The sequence below is a fragment of the Zeus faber genome (genome assembly GCF_960531495.2).
Source record: "Zeus faber genome assembly, chromosome: 21".
NCBI lineage: Eukaryota > Metazoa > Chordata > Actinopteri > Zeiformes > Zeidae > Zeus > Zeus faber.
The window spans coordinates 20017371-20039080 of record NC_137208.1 but is presented as its reverse complement, the minus strand read 5'-3'; the positions used below and the strand labels follow the sequence as shown (position 1 = coordinate 20039080).

At 42.7% G+C, this 21710-nt stretch overlaps 2 protein-coding genes across 2 annotated transcripts in view; both read left to right on the top strand.

Moving 5' to 3' along the window:
* Positions 1-1315: 1315 nt before the first annotated feature.
* Positions 1316-21544, top strand: tmem110l (transmembrane protein 110, like). The gene is made up of 8 exons (XM_080022496.1): positions 1316-1625; positions 12152-12200; positions 13163-13258; positions 13382-13503; positions 15114-15226; positions 15716-15799; positions 16194-16325; positions 19912-21544. Exons 1-8 carry the CDS (start codon positions 1436-1438, stop codon positions 20038-20040), a joined length of 915 nt encoding a protein of 304 aa, XP_079878622.1. The 5' UTR covers positions 1316-1435; the 3' UTR covers positions 20041-21544.
* Positions 5543-21710, top strand: part of atp5f1c (ATP synthase F1 subunit gamma) — a gene marked incomplete at its 3' end in the record, with an annotated part of 64394 nt that continues 48226 nt past the window's right edge. The window contains exon 1 of the mRNA XM_080022499.1: positions 5543-5548. The remainder of the gene's footprint in view (positions 5549-21710) is intronic.

Below are 21710 nucleotides of genomic sequence, written 5' to 3'. Positions count from 1 at the left end.
AGTCAACAACGAAATCTAACCAAGATAACGTCACAAACACAGTCGCGATTGAACTTTAACTAAAGAAATATAAGACACGAACTCTGAACCATGCAAAGTTACAAAGTGACAGGTATGATTTTATTACTATTAAACTTTATTATGGATGAAAAAAACCAACAAGTTAAAGTATTACAAGAGGACAATTGGACTAAATAAAGCACAGCGGATTAAATGTTATTAAAATATATGCTTCTGAGGACAACTGACACGCACCAGAATAAGTTCTACAAAATAAAAACCCAATAACATTACTGTCAGAATTTATAGACATGCCAGAGATGTCAATATATACAATCTGCCTGCATTATTATGACCGGATTTACAAAGTGGCATAAAATAATTATGTTCTCGAAAATGGATTCATAATCATGATAACAAATTGGGATCACAATATTGACTTAAATAGTCGTGATCATCATTTCAGCCTTAAACGTGCTACTTCAGAACGATAACCGCAGTCAGTTGCAGGGTTGGAAACCCAGCCAATCATGGAATTACATTGTAACCAGGCCGGAATGAATGAACTTCTGCAGCCAAAATTATTATTATTATTATTATTAGTAGTAGTAGTAGTACTAGTAGTAGTACTAGTAGTAGTAGTAGTAGTAGTATTGCATTCTGTTGTTAATGCGTGCAATGCGAGTGACGTGACAAAGAAGACTAAAAGCACAAATGCTGCGTTCCACTGATTTTTGAACTCGGAGAGCTTCGACCTTCTTCCTGGGAAAGCGCAAGGGAACGACAGGAATTTCAAGCCAGAACTTCGGGGCAGAGAGCTCGGACCGAAGTTTACCAACAATACCGACTTGACGTCACGGCAACACGGCGGCACACCGTAATCGGTGAGCTAAGTTCCTTTTGCACGTTTTTTTTAAATTGAAACCATGTCTTACGTCTATTTAAACTACTGTAGGTTTACGTCGATTTGAGCGACCATATTTTTATGCAACGTCAACATACGTTTAATGGCGTGTCAAATTCAGAGGCTTGCCAAACAAGTACGATTGTATCGCGGGCGTCCAACGTTTCCTCGAACAGGATCGATTTCGCGGGGTTCGCGACTCGAAATGACCGATTTCCGAGTTTGACGCGGACGCAGCAAGTGGCACAAAGCCCGGAGAGCACGGCGTGACGTCATCGCGCCCCCGGCTAAAGCTGCCGTTGTTGTTTTGGGGAGAAAACGTGGAAGTGCGGAGGTCCCACGTTTCCCGCCACTCACTTTCGCACCAAGGGAATCTATACTTGTTACGCGACAAGCTAGTCGACCGCACCGGTGTGTTTTAATTTATTTCATTATTGCATTTTTAAAATCCGATTTCGCTCTACCACCCGAGGAAGCCCCCCGTCCGCCCATGGTGCTGGGCGGCTCTCTCTGGATTTCAAACTTCGCAACATGGACCTGTTCGGAGACGGTGCCGTCGCCCGGGCCCACAGATCTGTTGACGGCCCCGGGATGGAGGTGGCGAACATGTCCGACGTCACCGAGGCGAGTCCGCAGGGCTGCGACGACGGAGCGCTCACGGACCGCTTCGGGGTCCTTATCCAGGGGCTCCTGGGGGCCGTCGCCTTCAGCACGCTGATGCGTGAGTATCGTTGGAATAACTGCTCGAAGCGGTTGAGTCGTCGTGTTGTGGCGCTGTATGCAACAAATTGTTATAATACTATAATAGCATTGTAATAACTTAAGCCGTAGGACACTGTGACAATTGAATAATGACGTTGTTGTAATTTAGACATACTCATCTCTTGTCCTCCACGTGAGTAATGGTATATTGACATATCGTATATTTTTCTTTATGTAGCTTTTCTTCTTTCCTTTTCCTTTTTTAGGTTGTTCAAATCGTTTTATGCTAATATTCTGGACAACAATGCAGCAACCCTTAATCCAGACAAATTCTATGCATATGAACATTTACAGATTCTGAAAACCACTTTAGAAAGATGGGTAAAAAATGTCAAGGAAAGAGCATTAATTTTACTTACTGCCTTCCCCCTATGGCCACGTGGCGGGTGGTTGACGTTTCTTATCTAGAGGCTTGAACTGTTTTCAGAATCAGAATCAGATGCTCGGAACCACGAAAAAACACTTTCCATTTGTGACATACATACATACACATACACACAAACACACACACACACACACACACATATATATATATGTGGAAAAAGTATAGCAGTTCGATTATATGATATTATTATTATATTATATATATTATAAGGAGCAAAAACTTGACAGGGATTGAAATGAGAACCCTTCATTCATTAATTCGTTTATTTATCTAACTATCTATGTATTCATTTATTTGTCTATTTATCTATTGATTATATGTATTGATCCATTTATTTATTTTATTGTTATTTTTTGTTATTATATTATTTATATTATTTATTATTTTGCAGTATTTATTGTTATACCAATGTTGTTATTACACTAATCTCTGTCGCAACGTAGCTGAATGTTATTCTCCCTTGTAAGTCGCTTTGGATAAAAGCGTCTGCTAAATGACTAAATGTAAATGTAATTTATTTAGTTACTTATTTACTTACAACTGTCTTTGCAAATGATCTTCACTTCCGCCTTTGATCACATGACCAAATTCATCAAGGCTGATCAGTGTTGAAATACCATCTCCAGCGTCAACAATGGCCATTGATTGCTCACTAACTTGTGATTCCGGGGCAGCTGACTTGCAGAATGTGGGGCATCACACCCACTCACAGTATGACAACAGGCACAGGCTTCACCTAGACGAGGGAGAGCTGGATTAATAGAATTTTAAAAAAGTTTTTAAGTTTTGCTTTGTTTTTTTTGTGGATTGAAATGGCTGCATGTTGTGTATATATGTGTGTGTGTGTGTGTGTGTGTGTGTGTGTGTGTGTGTGTGTGTGTGTGTGTGTGTGTGTGTGTGTGTGTGTGTGTGTGTGTGTGTGTGTGTATATATATACTATATGTATGTGTGCGTGTGTGTGTGTGTGTGTGTGTGTGTGTATATGTGTTTGTGTGTCTGTGTGTGTATATGTATGTATGTGTGTGTGTTTGTAGATAGGTAGATGGATACTTAGATACTTTATTCACACTTTATTCATCCCTGGGGGAAAATTGCAATGTCCCAAGAGCTCACATCATAATAGAATAACATTTTGAAAAAGTGGCAATATATGGGGGAAGAAAGCTAAATATACAATAAAAAATCAACAGTTAAATGTACATGATGAAAATATAAAAAAGATGGCAGGAAAATGGAATATGTGGAAATCCATCAAGAAATATATAAATGAAACGCTGGATTTCCATTCACCCCCACCAAAGACATCACAAAGATTACAATACAGTGCAAAATTAGAATAGAATCAAAATATTAAAGAAAAAAGAACACCATGCATATCATATTGCGTACGGTATTATTGGAATATTTAATTTCATGTTTAATAATGAAACACTTTAAAAAGCAATTCACTTCAAAAAGAGGCTTTAGAGAAGACAGGAAAACAGGGAAAGAAATTCAAACAGTATCTTTATTTCTGCTTCCATTGCGGGTCGCCACAGCGGATCATCTGCCTCAAATACCTTCTGTTCTGTGCATCTTCAACAAAAACAAACATTTCAATGTAACGTATATTGGGGTAACTGGCCCGATGAGCAGCTCCAAATTTCATGTCGCCTGAGCTTGAGTCCGATAAATCACCTCTAATTTAGTCATAGGGGATCTAATGTGTGGTTGGGCCATTCCTATGAAATCACAGTAAAACATGTCTGAAATGAAATGTTAATTGCACCTTAATTACATTATCTGGAGTGATAATTTCTTTGATCCGAGTCTTGCAAACATAGTGAACTTCACCTTTGAGCTTGACTGTTGGTTTGGGTTCAGATGTGACTTGCCTTACAATGATGCAATGACTTAGTCCAATCGCGTCACCTTTGTGGTCGCTTAAGTCTCCATAGCTCCCTATGCTCCAACCTAGATCTGTGTTCTGCACAAAGGGTTGGTTTTCTTCCCCGCATACAACTTCTCAAGGCATTCGAGCTTGTGGGCAATTGTTCCCAACCAGCACACCAATTTCCCATTCCATTTGCGTAGCCATTTGTTCTGCCAGATTCTCTAGATGAGGCCATGCCTTGGCGGTCTCCGGAGTCAGGATGTTTGTCTGATTAGCAACGATAAATCCACGAGTGCAAGCTGTCAGTGCTGTGATCTTCTTAGAGGAGAATAGCCTTATTTGTAGGCCTTTGAGTCTTTTGCAGGATACAGTTGTCCCTCTTGACGACATTGTAGGTAGTTTCAACTTCACTTGCTTAGTGTTTGTCTCTAGAACATCTGCCACTTCCTCAAGAATGAATGAAGAGTCGCTTTGTGAATCCAGCAGAGCGTAGACGAGAACATCCTTACTTGGATCACTTGGCGTTGGCACATAGACAGGTATTATTGCTGAAGTCTGGGTACTATTACCACCTTGCACAACTGTGTTGGATGTGGTTTCCTTGGTGCCATCATGTAGTTGTGTTGACAGTGGCTTTCTTTCCTTCCTGTTACTTACTTCATTTCTCCATTGCACTCTGTTTGGTTCTTGTTCTTGTTTTGAGCGGTCTTTGTGTAGGCATGTGGTGGAATGTTTTGGGAATGTGCCTCAGACCAACCACTTGGATTGATGACATGGACTCAAAAGAGCCAAAGCACAGTCTCTCGCTCTGAATAAATTTGACTCGGTCAGGGACTGGTTTTTCAATTAATTTACGACACTTGACGATGACGTGTCCTACTTTCATACAGAACAGACACGTGACTATGTTCCTTTCACTGATGTTGGTTGAGAAGATCGTGGCACCTACAGTTTGGTTCTTGGAGGTCACTACGTTTTTGATACTAGCCTCCATTGTTAGGAAAGTCACAAAATAATGAAAACTTGGGAACCATCTGTGTTCCAGTTGGTATCGTGTGGCCCTTCGGTTCCACCTGGTGCTTAACCAGTCGGGTAGTTTGGCAGTGAGTTTTTGATCTTAAATTCCGTCATTACGAATATTTAGACTCTCATTGTGAGCCATGGAAGATTCACAACTGTGCAAAAATTTTCTCAAATTAGCACTCTCCCTTGAGGCTATTTTTAGTCAGACATGTAATTTGTCTCATAAGGCTTTGGCAAGAACAAAAGGCTCGCCATATCCTTCATTTAGCGGGTCCCATGCTGTGTAATATGAATCTTCTGAATTTATCAGAAAATGTCATTCTAAAGCACATGTGTCAAACTCAAGGCCCGCGGGCCAGTACCGGCCCGCAATGGAATTATCTTTGGCCCGCATGATAATTTTAAATTATACGGTTTTCCGATCAATTTCAGAACTATACCGACCAACTTCAGAAAAAAACTCAAATATTAAAATTTTATCAAAATCTGTTTTAAAAATAGTTTTATCCAAACAGTTTTACTTTAAAGATAAGTTTTAATTGTGTTTTTTAGATCTGGTCCGTATATCGCCCACACTATTAGAACTGTAAGTCCCACAATGCACTGCTAGTGCGATGACATGTCAATCAAAGGCGCGCGAGTCCCTGCCCCGCTTGTTTATCAGCAGCCTGATGGAGTTAGTTAGCTTACCTGTGGTCGCCTTTCAGTTTGCGTTACCCCTCTTTTTGAAAAATAGCTAAACGGAAGGTGGACTTTGAAAACAGGGGTTTTAGAGAAGGTGGGAGGCGGAGTATATGTTCACAGATATGAAGGAAAAAGCTGTTTGTCTTCTGTGCGGAGAGAGAGTGGCTTTAATCAAAGAATATAACTTAAGAAGACACTTCGAAACGAAACACCGTGACAGGATTGGGACATGAAACAAAGGCTCCAGAAGGTAGAAGGGTTAAAAAGAAGTCTGATGTCACAGCAGGCCATGTTCAGAAATGTCAAATCACAAAGCAGAGCTGCTGTAAAGGCCAGTTTTATTGTGGCAGCAGAGGTCGCAAAATCAGGCCGGGCCTTTATAGAGGGTGAATTTGTCAAAAACTGCATGATAAAAGTTTGTGAGGTTGTGTGACCGGATAAAAGGCAAGCATTTTTAAATGTGAGCCTGAGCAGAAACACTATTGCTGATCGTGCAAATCAGCTCGCCACCAATCTACAACAACAGCTGATGGGAAAGGGAAAAGATTTCATAACATACTCCCTTGCTGTGGATGAGAGCAACGACACTTCTGACTTACACTCAATGCATGGCACAACTACGGGAAAAGATGTCTTTCAGGAGGTATCCAAATGTGTGAATTAAAGAGCTGCCTTGGGATAAACTTGTGGGCCTGACCACAGATGGAGAACTCGCGATGTGCGGTCAAAAGAGTGGATTGGTTGGCAGGATCGGGAAGATGGAAGGAAGATGCGGGAGGAGCTGACAGCTTATCACTGCATCATTCACCAGGAGTCATTGTGCGGTAAATCCTTGCAAATGGAACATGTTATGAGCACCATAACACAAACAGTTAACTTCATAAGAGCTAACGGTTTAAATCAACGCCACTTTAAGGCTTTTCTAGAGGAGTTACGTTTAGAATATGGAGACTTAACCCCATCACACAGAGGTGCGGTAGCTAAGCCAAGGAGAAGTGCTGAAAAGATGTTCGAGTTGCACGAGGAGATTTGTGAGTTCATGAGAAGCGAAGGGAAAGACACAACAGAGCTCCGGGACAAAACATTTCTGTGTGACATCACGAGCCATCTTAATGCGCTGAACCTACAGCTTCAGGGGCGGTACCGCGTGATCACAGACGTTCAGTGAGGGCTTTTAAAACCAAGCTGCGCTGGGAGCTGGGAGACGCAGATGCTGCAAGAAAACTTGAGCCATTTTCCGTGCTGCCATACCATGAAAATGCAGGTTTCTACCACCGTGTTCCCCAGCACACAGTTTTCCAAAAAACTTAGCATACTTGGTGCCGAATTCTCACGGAGATTTGCCGACTTTGAAGACCAAAGAAATAGATTTGAACTGTTCAGTAATCCATTTGCAGCTGACGTGGCAAACACACCACCAAACCTCCAAATGGAGCTGACTGAGCTCCAATGTAGTGAAACACTCAAGGCAAAATATGATGATGTGGGCGCTGCACAGTTTTCACGTTTCATCCCCGACACAATGCCCCAGCTGCGTACCCGAGCTGCTCAAATGCTCTCTATGTTTGGCAGTACATACCTGTGTGAACACCTGTTCTATTTGATGAAGATAAACAAAGCGTCACACTTAAGTCGTCTTAATGACGAACGCCTTCACTCGATCCTAAGGATTTCCTCAGCCCAGAGCCTGACCCCAGACATAGATGAACTTGTATCCAAGATGAGACACCAAGTGTCCGGCCCAGAAGATAGATAGAAAGTACGTTATTAATCCCTCGGGAAGGTTCCTCCGGGAAATTACGTTTCCAGCAGCATCTTTACAGTACTGTGAAACAGACAGTCAAAGACAGATAAATAACAGCAAAAGTTAAAATATGAAATGTAAAAGAGCAAAAATGTAAAATATAAAAATATGAAACGCAAAAGGGCAGTAATTAAAAAAAATCTATGAAGTGTAAAAGCTGCATAATCTACACAAATTTCCAAGATGGATTGTATAATGGTCAAGTAGAACGTGCAGTTATTGTTCAATTGTATTGTATTGTTTAAAGTGCAGTTATTTATTGTCCATTTGTATTGATTAAAGTTTGAGGTGTGGTTATTTTTTTTTTTATTGTTCATTCTTCTTATTTGTTTAGTCTGCCACGTTCAGGACTCCTCCTCAGAAAAGTATTGCAGAGCAGCAAACTTAGCTTTAATGCACGTTTATTTGTTTTTTCCTTGCTTCTACAGGGCATCTGATTTTTCTTTGATGTAAATTCATTTCTGGCCGTTGTTGGCCTGTAGAAAAAAATGTTTTCACTTTAAATTCCTCTGAAAACGCTGCATAAAGAGCCATAAGGAATAAATGCAGCTAATATTTCATTTATTTCATGATTTATGTTGTTTTATAAGAAATAACTTGTGTGCTGTGTTAGTTCCAGGTTCAATATATTCAATAAGGTCATTTCAATTTGTTGTCAATAAACACTGAACCAGTCCGGCCCGCGACTTGGAGCATTTTTTAAATTTTGGCCCACTGTGTATTTGAGTTTGACACCCCTGGGCAGCCTGTTTTCTAATATATATTCTCAGCCAAAACTTTCACGAGCTCTCCTGTGTCATCCTGAAGCTGACCTCGTGGAGCGACATCTCTTAGGGGTTGTGTGTGCTGAGACACAGGGTTCACCTGCTTAATTGCTTGCAAAACTGTAGGCGGTTGATAGTTCTGTGGTTTCAGTCTGAGGTCTGGATAGAACTCATTTTCATCAGAGACTTGAAGCCTTGCACTGGCTGCATCAAGCCTTTTCAGCTCTTCCGAGCACTCAAGCTCTCTTTTCAAGTCTTCCACAGACCCTTTTCTTTCAGCATGCTCTTCTTGCTGTTTTCTCTAACCCTTGCTTGTCTCTCCTTTTCTATCCTGCGTCCAGTTTGTTCCTTTTCAGCTTCAAGATGGCGAGTTGAAGCAGCTGTTTCTTGGTCTGCAACTGTCTGCTTCTCCTCAGCTTCAAGTCTTTGCAGTCTCTCCTGGTGGCCCTCTTGCTCAGCCGTAATCTTCAATACAGCCCGCGTAGCTGCATACTCGGCAGCAGCTTCTTGTCTTTTGACTGAGGATATCTTAGCGCAAATGGGATTACCCTTAGAACTGTTAGAGGCTGGAAGGGAAACACTGGACATTGACGACGCGAACACAGGGCTGGCATCAGGCCACATCAGCTCCTCCGGCATTCCTTGAATTTGAGACTGAGCATTCCCGACAACAATCCTGGTTATTGATATACAGTTGTCGAGCTTGCTGTGCATGTTGTGAAACTGGGCTGTCAATCCTTCGGCGTTTATCACAAGCCATATTCAGTCCAGATAATTCCTTTTTGAAGAGCGCTGATGTGTTCTTGTGGGATGTTACCGGGATCCTGTTTTATTACAGATGTTTGAGCCGCCTTTGTGAAAGCTTTCCAGCGTGCGTAAATACTGTCAAAGTGAAGTGGTAGCCCCACTTGTGGGTCAGCTTACTTAAATGTGCACAAAGGAAATCTTCTTTTCCAAAATAAATTGATTACCTTTCTTCAATTTAATAATGAATGATCAATATAAACCAAGTACCAATAAATCAATTACATAAATGCCCCTTTTTATCTTGCTAAAAACGGCAATTGTTATTAGGCTACACACAGTCCCTTGTAGTTTTCCAACAGTGCAGTGTCACCTTTCAGACAAAAAACTTTAGTGTCACTCCCTCCAGGTAATACACGGCACCGTGGTTCTTCGTTACAGATGGATTTATTCTTCTTAACCGTACTCCCATCACTGTCATCAATCCACCGACAAACTGTTCAATATATGACAATGCACACAACAAGCACACATTCCTCTCACGTACAAACTGTAGAAACCTAACACTAAATATGCATGACGCAACATAAAACATGTAAATAAACAGACCTCGCTGGCTGCACACCACCATGAGGGAATGAGTCCACTTGAACAAACATTGATCCAACGAAAAACCGGGCGACGCAATCTCACCTTTAAACCCTAAACTTTAAGCGCCGTATAGAAAGTCTCCCACTTCATGTGTCTTCTTGGAGGATATTGCAGCGACTAGTGTCCCTGTGCAACATGAACTTAAAACAAAGTTCTGCGTGGTGTTAATGCAAACAAATCCATTTTCATAAAAATAAATAATGTAAATAATACATGAAAACAAAACATATCAAATAATGACATGACTAATATTTATGGCCGTTAAACTGTGTCTATTGCCGGGTCATTTGACCTGGGACTGAGACCCGGGTGTTACCTTTCCCACTGGTGACAAATGCTGGATGTTAGCGGGTGTCTTTGGTGCAGTGGCAAAGGGATGTTAGTCTGAGTGAGTGGGTTCAAAAGTCCACGTTGGCCGTGCCGGGTAGTGAGTGGGATCGATGAGTTACTTTTGATGAGTCTCGTCAAGAACCATGAGCCCCTGTGCTCTCAGCGCCACCTCCAGGTGGAGTTCGCTGTGTAGCGGGGGCCCTTCCTCAAAAGAAGCTCTTTCCCTCATTCACTCTGAAGGAAAGAGCTTATTTTGATCACGCGTCTCCGCTAGGAATGAATGATGGAAAGAGGTGAGGAATGAAGGAAGTAAGGAAAGAAAGAAGGAACTAATTGATGAATGAAGCAATGAATCATGGAAGGAAAGGATGAAGGGGGGGGGTGAATGAAGGACGGAAAAAGGGGTGGAAGGAAAGAAGGATGGATGGAAGGAAAGAAGGAATGGAAGGGAAGGAAAAAAAGTAGCAGTGATTGAAGAAATGATGGGGAGAGAGAGAGAGAGAGAGAGAGAAGGAAGGAAAGAAGGAGAGAATGATGGAATGGAGACTTGAAGGAAGGGAAAAAGGGAATGAAAGAAAAGGTTTGAATGAAGGAATGACAGAAGGAAGGAAGGAAGGAAGGAAGGAAGGAAGGAAGGAAATAATGAATGAATTAAGTAATAATAATAATAATATTAATAATAATATCTTTATTTATGGAGTACCTTTGAAAACACAGTTTACAATGTACTTTGACAGATGAAATAAGTGCCAAGGGTTCAGATCATGAATTTAAAAGGCAAAGGAACATTAATAAACAGGAATTCATTCATTTAATTGTAAAAGCGGATAAACAGACAATAAAAATAAATAAATAAATAAATACAATAGGATAATACGAAATATAAATAAAAAGATATAAATAAGTTGAAAAATAAAATAGATAAAGAAAGGGTCTCCCCCTTGATCTATTTTATTTTTTACTTATTTATTTTTATTTTTTCCTTTTTATTTATATTTCTTATTATCATATTGTGTCTATTTATTTATTTTTATTGTCTCTTTAGCCGCTTTTACAATTTACATTAAGCAGATCAATAAAAATGGGTTTTGAGAAGCGATTTAAAACACTGACTCTGTTGGAACTGGTCGTTCCAAAGTCGAGGGGCCCGACACAAAAGGCGCGGTCACCTTGAGTTTTAAGTCTACACTTTGGAACCAGCCAGGAGGGCCCCGCCTGAGGATCTAAGGCTGCGTACTGGCTCATATGGGGTCAACATATGTGTTATGTCTCTTGGAGTCAGGCCCAGACGTGCTTTCAAAGGGATCAGTAAAATCTTAGAATGGATTCCGAACCGTACAGGGAGCCAATGGAGAGAAGGCAGGATTGGGGTGCTGCGACGTCGTCTTTTGGAGCCGCTAAGAAGCCGAGCTGCTGCGTTGTGAACGGGTTGGAGGCGAGAGAGTGACTTTTGCTTGATGCCAGAGAGGAGGGCGTTACAGTCGTCTGGTCGCGAGAAAACGAGGGCGTGGATGACTTTTTCCGGGTCCCCGTGTGATAGTATCGGTTTGATTCTTGAAATGGTTCTTGAAGGAAGCAGGACCGGACAGTTTTTTTAATTTTTTTTCCAAAGTTAAAGCCAGAGTCAAACGGTACTCCCAAGTTTTTGGCAACGGATTTTACATTTGCAGACGGTGCCAAGGCCACTCAATTGAACTGGTAGAATTTGGTGGAGTGACGAAGTAATGAAGGATGGAAAGGATGAAGGGGGAAGGAAGGATTGAAGGATGGATGGAAAGAATGAAGCAATGAATTAAGTAATGATGAAAGGGAAGACAATGGGAAGGAAGGAATAAAGTAAGAACGAAGGGTTGAAGAAAAGAATGAAAGAAAAAAGGTTTTGAAGGAGGGAATGAAGGAGGGAGAGCATGAATGAATTTAGTAATGAAGGAAGGACAGAAGGGACGAATGAAGGAAGGAAAGAAAGAAGGAGGGAAAAAACGAATGAAGGAATGAACGGAATGCAGGAAGGCCCCGTGATCGATGCAACAAAACTGTGTTTTTATTTTAGAAGTAGGTTATTTTATTTTACGCCGTTTCCTTCTGCGTGGTGGGGACACGTTCTCCGTCACCCTCCTGCGCTCCGCAGTTACACCCTTGATTACCGTATTACAAAAACTTTGCCTCTGTTTTATTGGGCTCGTATGGCTCACGTCCTTGCCTTGTTTTCGTCCCCCCCCCCCTCCAGTGAAGCGGTTCCGGGAGCCCGCCGGCGTCAGGAGACCGTGGAGGATCTGGTCGGTATCTTCCTTCTCTTGTTGCTTCCTGGCAGTGGCGGCTGGTGGTGGTATTGTTCGGGAGGACTCAGTCTGTCCATAACTCACGCCGCCGAATCACGTTTCAGAGATCTAGTGGGTGTCCTAGTGCACAGAGTGCGGTCCGAGTCTGACAGGTGATCGGCCAACTGGCTCTGAAAAACAGAACTGCTCAACTAAGTGGTAATGACCATCTGTCCACCCAATTTAATACGATCCACATCCTGCAGACCTGTACACCACATCCTCATACCAGTTTATTACGTCTCTGTTAGAGCGAGGACCTTCCACGAGCTGCTTTTTGAAATCTTTCCCGATGAAATATTTTTCGTCTCATAAAACGCAGAAACTCGATTTTCGATGAGGTCGTCCGCCTCGCTCGTACGGACGCCGATGCGAACGCGGGCCGCTTCCTTCAAAATTCTGCCGCTTCCCGTCCACTCTCACGCGGGCTTTTCTTTCCTGCGAATGCACGATTCGTTCGTCGCGAGGGAATCGGAACGAGCGGCCCGCGAGTCGCCGGTCGCTCCGTCAAGCTGCAGCCGGACGCACAGGCTGAACGGAGTCAAAGCGCCCGACTCGCTGATTCGGAGACCCAACTTTTCATCACTCCGCAGCGTTCTGCTTTGTTTATTCGACCAATGGAATTAATGTATTCTGATAAAGGGGCTGAAATTTAAGCACCACGCAGCGCTGTGATAGGCTGATACATGCAGAATGATATGCAGAGCTTGGGGCTAGTGAGGAATTAAGATCCTCCAGCCCCAATCTGACACTACTCACACCCTGCATTTTTTGAATCTGTTTCGAGGTAGTTATTGACAAGTTACTGAGGACTTAATGTTTGTACCAGCCGCCCCTGCTTCCTTGTCCCTTCGATTGTTCCGAGGAAAATCGCGGTCTCAACGCTGCATTCTCCCTCTTTTTTCTATGTCATCCTCCAGGTTTTACGACACCTCCAAGCAGGCCATCGGCGCGCTGTTCATCCACTTTGCCAACGTCTTCCTGTCCACTCTCGCCGAGGAGGACCCGTGCTCCCTGTAAGGCGTCGGGGGAGCACTTTTGGCCCCCGTCTCGCCCACTCGTTTTGTCCCGTGAGACGTTCAATAAAAGGACGTTTGAGGAGAATGAAAATGTTTTTGTTTTTTTCTTCCATTTGAAAGGTATCTGATCAACTTCCTGTTGGATGCCACGCTGGGGATGCTGGTCATCTGGGCGGGAGTCAGAGTGGCGTCCAAGGTGGTGGAGTGCAAGCAGTGGACATTGCTCAGCTTTGGGGAATACGGTAAGCGTTGGATTCCGGCCGCTTGTGCCGTCTTTGACCTCAAGCCGCTGCGCGTCTTCTGGTGGAGTCACGAACCAGCCTTTTTGCTTATTCACATACAGTATATACAATGAGTGTAGTTCTGACATTCACCACCAGAGGCCATTGTAGACCACCTGATGGCTATTGGTGACAAATAGTGGCATGGCCGGGCTTCTGGCGCTGCAGTGCAGTTCCTGAGTAGTGATCGAATCGCCGGTTCGTTTTTGAGACTGAGAGTTCTTGACGGGTGACTCAAAAAAAAAAAAAAATATATATATATATACTGTATATATAAAAATTCTGACTCTTCGTTTATTTGATTCAGTCGGCATGAAGCACAGCGAGCCAGGGAGGACTTGAGTTGCGAATGGAGTTCTCACAGGGATCATTTCATATTTGGTCGCGTCACGATGATTTCTTTTGGCGGAATTGCAAGGTGTACCCCTTTTGCCGGAGTGACTCGCAACTCCCGAGTCGCTCAACAGACTTGGTTGGATATGAACGAATTGATCGCTAGTCTTGCGTCACTGTCCCTGAGAGCCGGCCCACAGTGACCTCAGGGGGGGACTTGCAGCTCCTAGCCGACTCTTTCATGGCGGTCGTGGTGCTCGGCCTCTTTGTTCCTGGGGGAAGTTAGGAGACAACCCGAGGGTTGACGCTGTTTGCACTTCTTTAGCAGTTCTTTTCTTTATCTGGTTCTTGGGTGATAGAAGGATGGATTTGGAGTCACGTTGTCTTGGTGACTCGGGTGTTGCGTCTGCTTTGCTGTCTCATTTTTCAGCAGTTAATCTTTAATATTTAAACCCCCCCCCCTGTCTGCAGAAAGCACCGTGCGTCAATTTTTATGAGTAAGCACAGCCGATGTAAAGCCAAGTGCTTTCAGTTTAGGAAACACATTACGGGTCCCTGTTTTTAAATCTCTCAGTCTCTCTCTCTCTCTCTCTCTCTCTCTCGGCCTCCTCTTGCTGTGTTAATGACAGACATGTTGCTCTTTGTGTCTGGCATGATGACAGACCCTCAGAGGATTAAGCACACAGAGTACGTGTGACTATCCATCCATCCATCCATCCATCGTCCATCCATCCATCCACCCACCAATCCATCCATCCATCCATCCACCCACCCATCCATCCATCCAGCTATCCAATATGAATTGTTGATAGAGAGGTGTACTGTTAACTGTTACTTTTTCAGGTTAATGTCTCTTATTAATGTATTTTTTCTTGATTATTTTTTCTTGTTTATTTTTATTTCTTGGATTTATCTTTGCTGTTTGCTATTTGGTTAATTAAATAATTGTATATTGCCATTGTTGTTGTTCAGTCTTTATGTTTGGTTTATTCCTATTATTGTTGATTATTTGGTGTGTTTTAAATCATCATGCCAAATGTTTCTGTCTTCTAGTTAATTTAAAGTTTTTATAATATCTAGAATAGCTAGCCTTTCTAGACCTTTTTTTCTTATGCTGGGTGGTAGTGCGTCTGAATTTTATATCGACATTACTAATGATGTACACACAATATATACTGTATGAAGACAGTGTGGTAACTATAAGATAAGATAATATTTGGTTATCCCCCCACCACCAGGTGACCCCCCCCAGGCAGCGGCGTGGCTCGGCCAGTGCGGCTGCTACCTGCTGATAATGGTGCTGGAAAAGGGCGTGGTCAGCCTGGTGCTGCTCATCCCCGGCTGGACCAACGTAAGATTGCCATACGCTCAAGCACGCACGCACGCGTTCTATTAGTGGGGGAAAACAGAAGAATGTAGAAAAAAAAGTCAAGATGGAAGAAGCGGGTAGAAAGTTGTTGTTTGTAGATTTAGTCTTCTTCTGCAGATTTGTTTCTAACCTAAAACAATTATGTAAATAGACCACACTTAATATCGAAAGGATAGGGTAATTTCTTTTTCAACTAAAGCTCCATCAAACCGTGGTCTCACAATTGAGACACTGGGGTCAAGGCAGGCATATGGAATAGTGATGAGAAGTTCGGCTCTTTTTTGAGATTCGTTCCGGACGAGTGGCTCAGTAAAAAGAGTTGTTCCAACTCACAAACAACAACACACAAACTTTTGCCAATCAGGCATAATCCTGGAATACATTCCAGATGAAAACAAATTTGACATGGGATTATTCGTAGGTGGGAAGGATCTCTCGTTAATGGGCTTTCTCCTGTATTTGTGTTTGCAGTTGCAGGCAGTGTTGCTGAGCTACATCACTAACCCCCAGCTGGAGCTGGTGCTGGTCATGCTCATCGTGCCCTTCATCGTCAACGTGAGTAAAAATGCATTCAAAATATGTATAAAATGTTTGAAATGTAGGTTAGTGATTAGCAAAGATAGAAAAAACCTGCAGGTTGTACTTGTAGGTTTATTGAATATTGGCACATTTTTCTTGTTCATTGTTAATTCCTAGGTTTATTGTATATTGCCATTTTTTCAAATTTTTACTAAATATTTAGGTTTAATGTAAATTGCCAATTTTTCCAAATTTGTGTATATTTTTAAGGTTTAATCTATGTTGCCAACTTTTCTATTTTTATTCTATTACTTTATTATTTTTACTGCCTGTTGCTTTGATGTGAGCTGCCGTTACACCGCAATTCCTCTCACGGGATGAAAGGTACATGTTCTATCGAATCTAATCGAATCGACCTCCCTCTCCGCAGTCCATCATGTTCTGGGTGGTGGACAGCCTGATGATGAGGAAGTACAAGACGATGAAGAGCCTGGACGACTCCTACGACGGCGGCATGAAGAAGGCCGACTCGTTGCCCTGGATCGGTGACGACGAGTCCCGGGTGAGAGCCAGAATGACGCGCTAGGGGCCATCGCACTCTACAGCCAAAACCACCATTTTTCACCTGGGTTATTATTTGTCGTTATTACGCGGCTCTGTGGTATGCTCAGTGCTGATTGGTTAAGAGCGGCGATCAGTGGTCAGTTATTTGTGAATAATGACTGCTGAACACTAGCTAGTGGCTACATCTTGTGGCGCCACGTAGGAACTACAATGGATACTTAAGGAGGTGAATGCGGATATGTCCAATTTGACGTTAATAACAGTAAATACGCTCGTCATATGTAGGGTTCATTTCAATTTTAGGGCTAAAGAAGGGTTTATTTTTTTTGTTAATGCCAATAGTATATATAATATGAGCTACATTGCTTTGGACTATTATTAATGGTGGAAGCTGAGAAGCGGAAGCTGCACATTATACAATTACTTGTTTATATGTGCGGATTTTTTTTCAAAACTGACAGTCCTTTTTGCCGTGCATTCTATTGCCCTGACATTTCTGCCAAAAAACGTCCGCATTTGCTGTTACGAAACAGTTGGGCCTTCGATTTAAAAATTATAATAAAAAAAAAAAAATGCCTTTCCCATCAGATGTCCTGTGTTGATTGCCCTCGCCCCAAAGCGAGACAAGCAAGGACGTGAGATGGGAGGGCTTCAGGAGAAACGGGAGTTTTTGATATTTGCATCGAAAAGTCACTTTTTTTTCTTCCTTGTCAGTGTCTGAGTTGTGCCCGTCCGCCCAGAGAACGGAGCCTGTGACATTATTTTGCCTCTTCTTTTATAAATGAATCATCGGTCATCGCTGGACGCCGTCCCAGTTATATGCTTTGCTCGTGGCAAGTGTGAGTCATTGTGCAAAACCGTGGAGTGGAAACGGAGAACCCTTATCACGTGTTATTAAATTTGCAATTTAAAAAAGCCTTATCTTCAGTTAAAATAGAATGTTTATATTTATTTTCTTTTATCTATTATTTTACATTTGGCAGGTACTTTCCCATACTTTGGTTATCTATTCTAATATTGGCTATTTGGACCGAAGAAGCAGAGAATAGAACAGTTAATTGAATGAAGGGGATTAGAACAACATTAGAATAGTGATGCAAAACTGGGCCGAACAAGTCGTCCGTATTGAACAAATCTTTTAAATGACCGAGGAGTCGTGAGTCCATTCATGACTTACAATCCGGAAATAATTACTGAGGACAAGCCAAAATAAAAACAAACGCAAGGTATTCAGCATAGTTTATGTTGAATGTGACAGTTTTCCATTCCACCAAATTAAAGCCAATTGTTTTTGTCAAAAATAAATATTTTGGAGAGAATTAGACGAAAAGCGTCTCTGGTATCCGCACTTTGCATTCTTCCTCCTAAATAAACAATACAGACAGAACGAGCGATTCCAAGCGAGTCGAAGCGGACGAAGAGTCGGAAAATGGAACGACTTTTCTTTTACGGAGTGACTCGTGAGGAACCGAATCCGAAGGAAGAGTCGAACCTCTCATCGCTAGTCTAGAATAGATGGAAGAGAATAGTCTCATGGAAGATGCCTTACACATCATCTGAAGGCAAGTATCTAGTTTATTATGTTTAGTTTGTGAATGTTTTGGTCGGCCCAAACTCACAGCTGACCTCTTTGGGGAATAAATGGTTTGTGTTTGGACCGCAGGCTGGACGTGGTTTTGGACCACGGACTCAGTCGAGAGATTTGATCTCAGGGCCAAGCCATGAGATCATGGGATTTGATCGGAGGCTCCGCCCTCAGTTGGTGTTATCCTTAAAAAAAAATGTCATCCGTTCCTCCATGTGTTGGGTGAAGCAATGTATCTGGACCGCTGACACTTAACATAACAGACTTATTTTGGATTTTTTTTCTAATTTAACAGTGGATTGCCACACATTCAGGGCGACACCCACAGGGACGGAGCGGCATCTCAATTGCGATCACAGTTTTAACCCCACCACCACCACCACCACCACCACCTACCCTTTCCCTGTCGCTCTCCTTCCAGTCATCTGCCGGGAAGCCACCACAAATCATCCCTTCATCGCTGGAATAAAAGTGACATTTGGGAATCCACCCCCCATTTACTGATGTGATGGAAAGCGGAGCGGAGGAGGCGGAGAGCGATGGAGATAGAGAGGCATTGATCAGGAAGAGGTCTTGGTGGGGGCGTGGAGGGGGCTGGAGGGCGCACAGGGAACATCCCGTCACAATGCCGATGTTGTTGTGGCCCGGTTCCACGGTCCAGTGGTGGACTCTGTGTGATTCCCACCGGAGGATTTTTCGTAGAACCCCCCCTTATTAGAGAAGCGCCCTCCAAAGTACCCCCGAGCTCTAACATATGGGGAAAGAAGCTTTACAGCGGGATAAATGTCATGAAGTGATAAGCGCTGGGGCTCCCGATGGATCAAGCGATCATACAGAGTAGGCGTATGGAATATTGCCTAGACTATTATATTGGCTCTTTTTTTTGGATATTCGGTTCCTGGCGACTCACTCGGGCGCCTTTTTTTTTTCTCTGATTTTTCCGATTCGCACGCTCGCTGAATCTAGACTCAAGGAGCTTATTTGGGCACGATGATCTCAAGCCATGTGCGTCCGTTCGCAGGTGCTGAGTCGTGAACGAACGACTCTTTTGCCCGAGTGACCCCGACTCCCAAATTGTTCGCTACGAATGAATGAATGAATTTGCCAATCTTGCTTCCCTAGTATGGATAAACATGATAATCGGGGAATTTGACGCTGTATGTGTATTCATCACAATATTTACTGAATAACGATGTATTCAGAATTCCATGGTGAACATCCCAACTCAAATTGAATGGCATTAGACAATGACAGCAGGGATATTTCTATCCCATCTTTATCATCATTAACGTCTTATCTTCACTCATAGCAGATGGAAACAACCAGAGAAAATCTGGTGAAAGTCTAGATTCTACACTTGTCCCAACACCAAATTTCTTTCTGTAAGTGGAACTGACGCAGAGATTTATGAATTTTACGGTAAATTCTTGCAGTGTGTGAGATCTTGTGTCGCCAGAAGGAAAAAAAATATCTTTCCGAGGTTTTGCCAACTGGAAAAAGAAAAAACGTTGAGAGTGCAGACTCCAAGGTTGCCAATGGATGTACTGGATCCAGATTTTTTTTTTTTTCTTATTTTTGGGCTGCTGCCAGCTGTAGAGTTACTTGAATTGGCAAAATGATTGTGGCAGACCAAGGGGCGTGGTCAAGCACCGGCTGCGGACGACAGCGACGGGGTCCCTTTCCCGCGGCCGCCAAGCTGCCTCGAATCGGCCATCAGCATTAATAATTTGTATTTATAATTGTGGCCAGCGAGCCGTTCTGTCGGACTCTATCATAAAAACTCTCGCCATGTTGGCGCAGCACGACAAAAAGGACTCTGTCTCCCTCCCTAAGCCCTTACCTGCGGGCAGAGACTCCCACAGTGATAAACCGGACATCTAGCTGAGTTCACGCTGATGTAACGGTTCCATGCATCTGGAACCATTTCCAAGTTGTGTATCGCGATGCGTATCACGTCTGATGTGGGTCAGTCCACTAACATTCCTTCCCCCTCCTTTAGGTTCTGCTGACTGTGGAGACGGACACGGAGGAGGCGATAGAGGATGAAGAGGAGCAGGACACCGACAAACCCCCGCCCTCCGTCTACTTCTCTGGGACGGCTGCAAAACCCAGCTGGGTGGTGGTATGAGGTTCATCCCATCCAACGGAATCCAAGCCAAGGTCCACGACCGTCCCTCTAGTCCAGCCAAGGTCCTTGAGCGTCCATCAAATCCAAACAAGGTCCTTGACCCTCCCTCCGATCCAACCATGGTCCATCCCTGACCCACACATGGAGAACTGATACAACTAACCCTTGAAATGGGAAATGAGGCGTTTTAAAACAGAAAGTTTTACTCAGTTTGGGTGCGTGAGTGTTATCTGTGTTATTATTTTTAATTGACAGGATTCATCCCACCGTTTAAAGATGCGGCACGTGATGATTAAGTCTGTAATTTATTTTGACGTCCCCCCCCCCCAGATCACCTTGCTGCCTCTCTGTTCTAGGAGAACTTGTGAGGAGTGACTCCGAGTCGAATGCATTCAAAGGTGTCTTCCTCGTTTGATTTTTGGTTATTAGAGAGCACGCTACCACCACACTACCAGGGCTTAATCTATATCTGAGGGCTGCGAGGGGGTTTTTAGTAGTTTTAGTAGTTTTTAGTTTTTAGTTTTGATCTCCCAAGAGTTTTTTTATGTTGTTTTTTTTAAACCACATATCCAATTCCAAAGGGCTGCGTGAAGATGATGTACATGAATATGGGTTTTGACTTTTTAATTACGTTTTTTTTTCTTATGCATTCTTTACACATTCCACAACAACTGAGCAACGCTACCACACACGCACTTCCTTTATGTGAGGAACCAAACACTGCAGGACATCCACTGTTTACATACTGTTCAATACAACCCTAAAAAGGTTATTCTGTGGTTCCTAAAATGGCTTGCGTCATGAAAACTAGAGAAAAACCCCAATGATTAAAAAAGTGAACTATCATTCTGCGATGATTTGCATATTTGTGATACTATGATGTTTAAAAGTTATATTGTTGTAGCGAGGTTTGGCGTATTTCTATTTATTCAGACTATGGTTTTTATGACTTTTTTTCATATTGTGGTGATGAAAATGTGAAATGTATATTAAATCTCTAAAGGAATATTCTCCAATGCATTTATAACTGTATCCAAAATCAGTTTGAGAAAAAAGTTTTGGAATTATTGGATCTCTTATGACTTGAGGGATTGATTGTTGTTGGCTGACTATCTTACAATATATGATAAAAATTGGATTATATATGTGTGTGGAGGTACATTGTGAATGAAAACCAAACATAGGATCCTCATTTTCAGGGCTTTTATACTCATTTATACATGTTATTTAATTCAGTTTTGATCACTCGTTTCCATTCATATGTAACGGTCTCATATTTTTCATTATTTATCATACTCGTTTACATAAAAATGGTTTATTTTTGTATTCCAGTGTTACATTTTTTGGGGCTCAAACTAGTCACCACTAATCACCTTCCAAGTCTCGATAACCTTCTAAGGTTTCAAGAGACCGTGGTGCTTCTTCTTGACGGAATGTATACTATGTATGTTTTTCTTTAATTTTCATTATTTGTACGGAGAGAATAAAGTCTTAAGTGACTTGATGTGATGTGTGGCGGTGGTGAATTCCTGACGACAGACCCACTGAGAGGTACCTGGCGCGAGCACACCTGTGTGGGCGGGGCCGAGCTGCCCGTGACCCCCAGCTGATGACAGAGAGGCTGGGGGTGGGAGGGGGGTATATAGGTTGGCGTGTGTGTGTGTGTGTGG

Bases quoted from the DNA above. Each gene is read 5' to 3' on its own strand.
- tmem110l (XM_080022496.1), top strand. From the start codon at position 1,436: ATGGACCTGTTCGGAGACGGTGCCGTCGCCCGGGCCCACAGATCTGTT. The intron at 1,626-12,151 runs GTGAGTATCGTT...CCCCCCCTCCAG, and splicing joins CGCCTTCAGCACGCTGATGC to TGAAGCGGTTCCGGGAGCCC. The intron at 15,227-15,715 runs GTAAGATTGCCA...TTGTGTTTGCAG, and splicing joins TCATCCCCGGCTGGACCAAC to TTGCAGGCAGTGTTGCTGAG.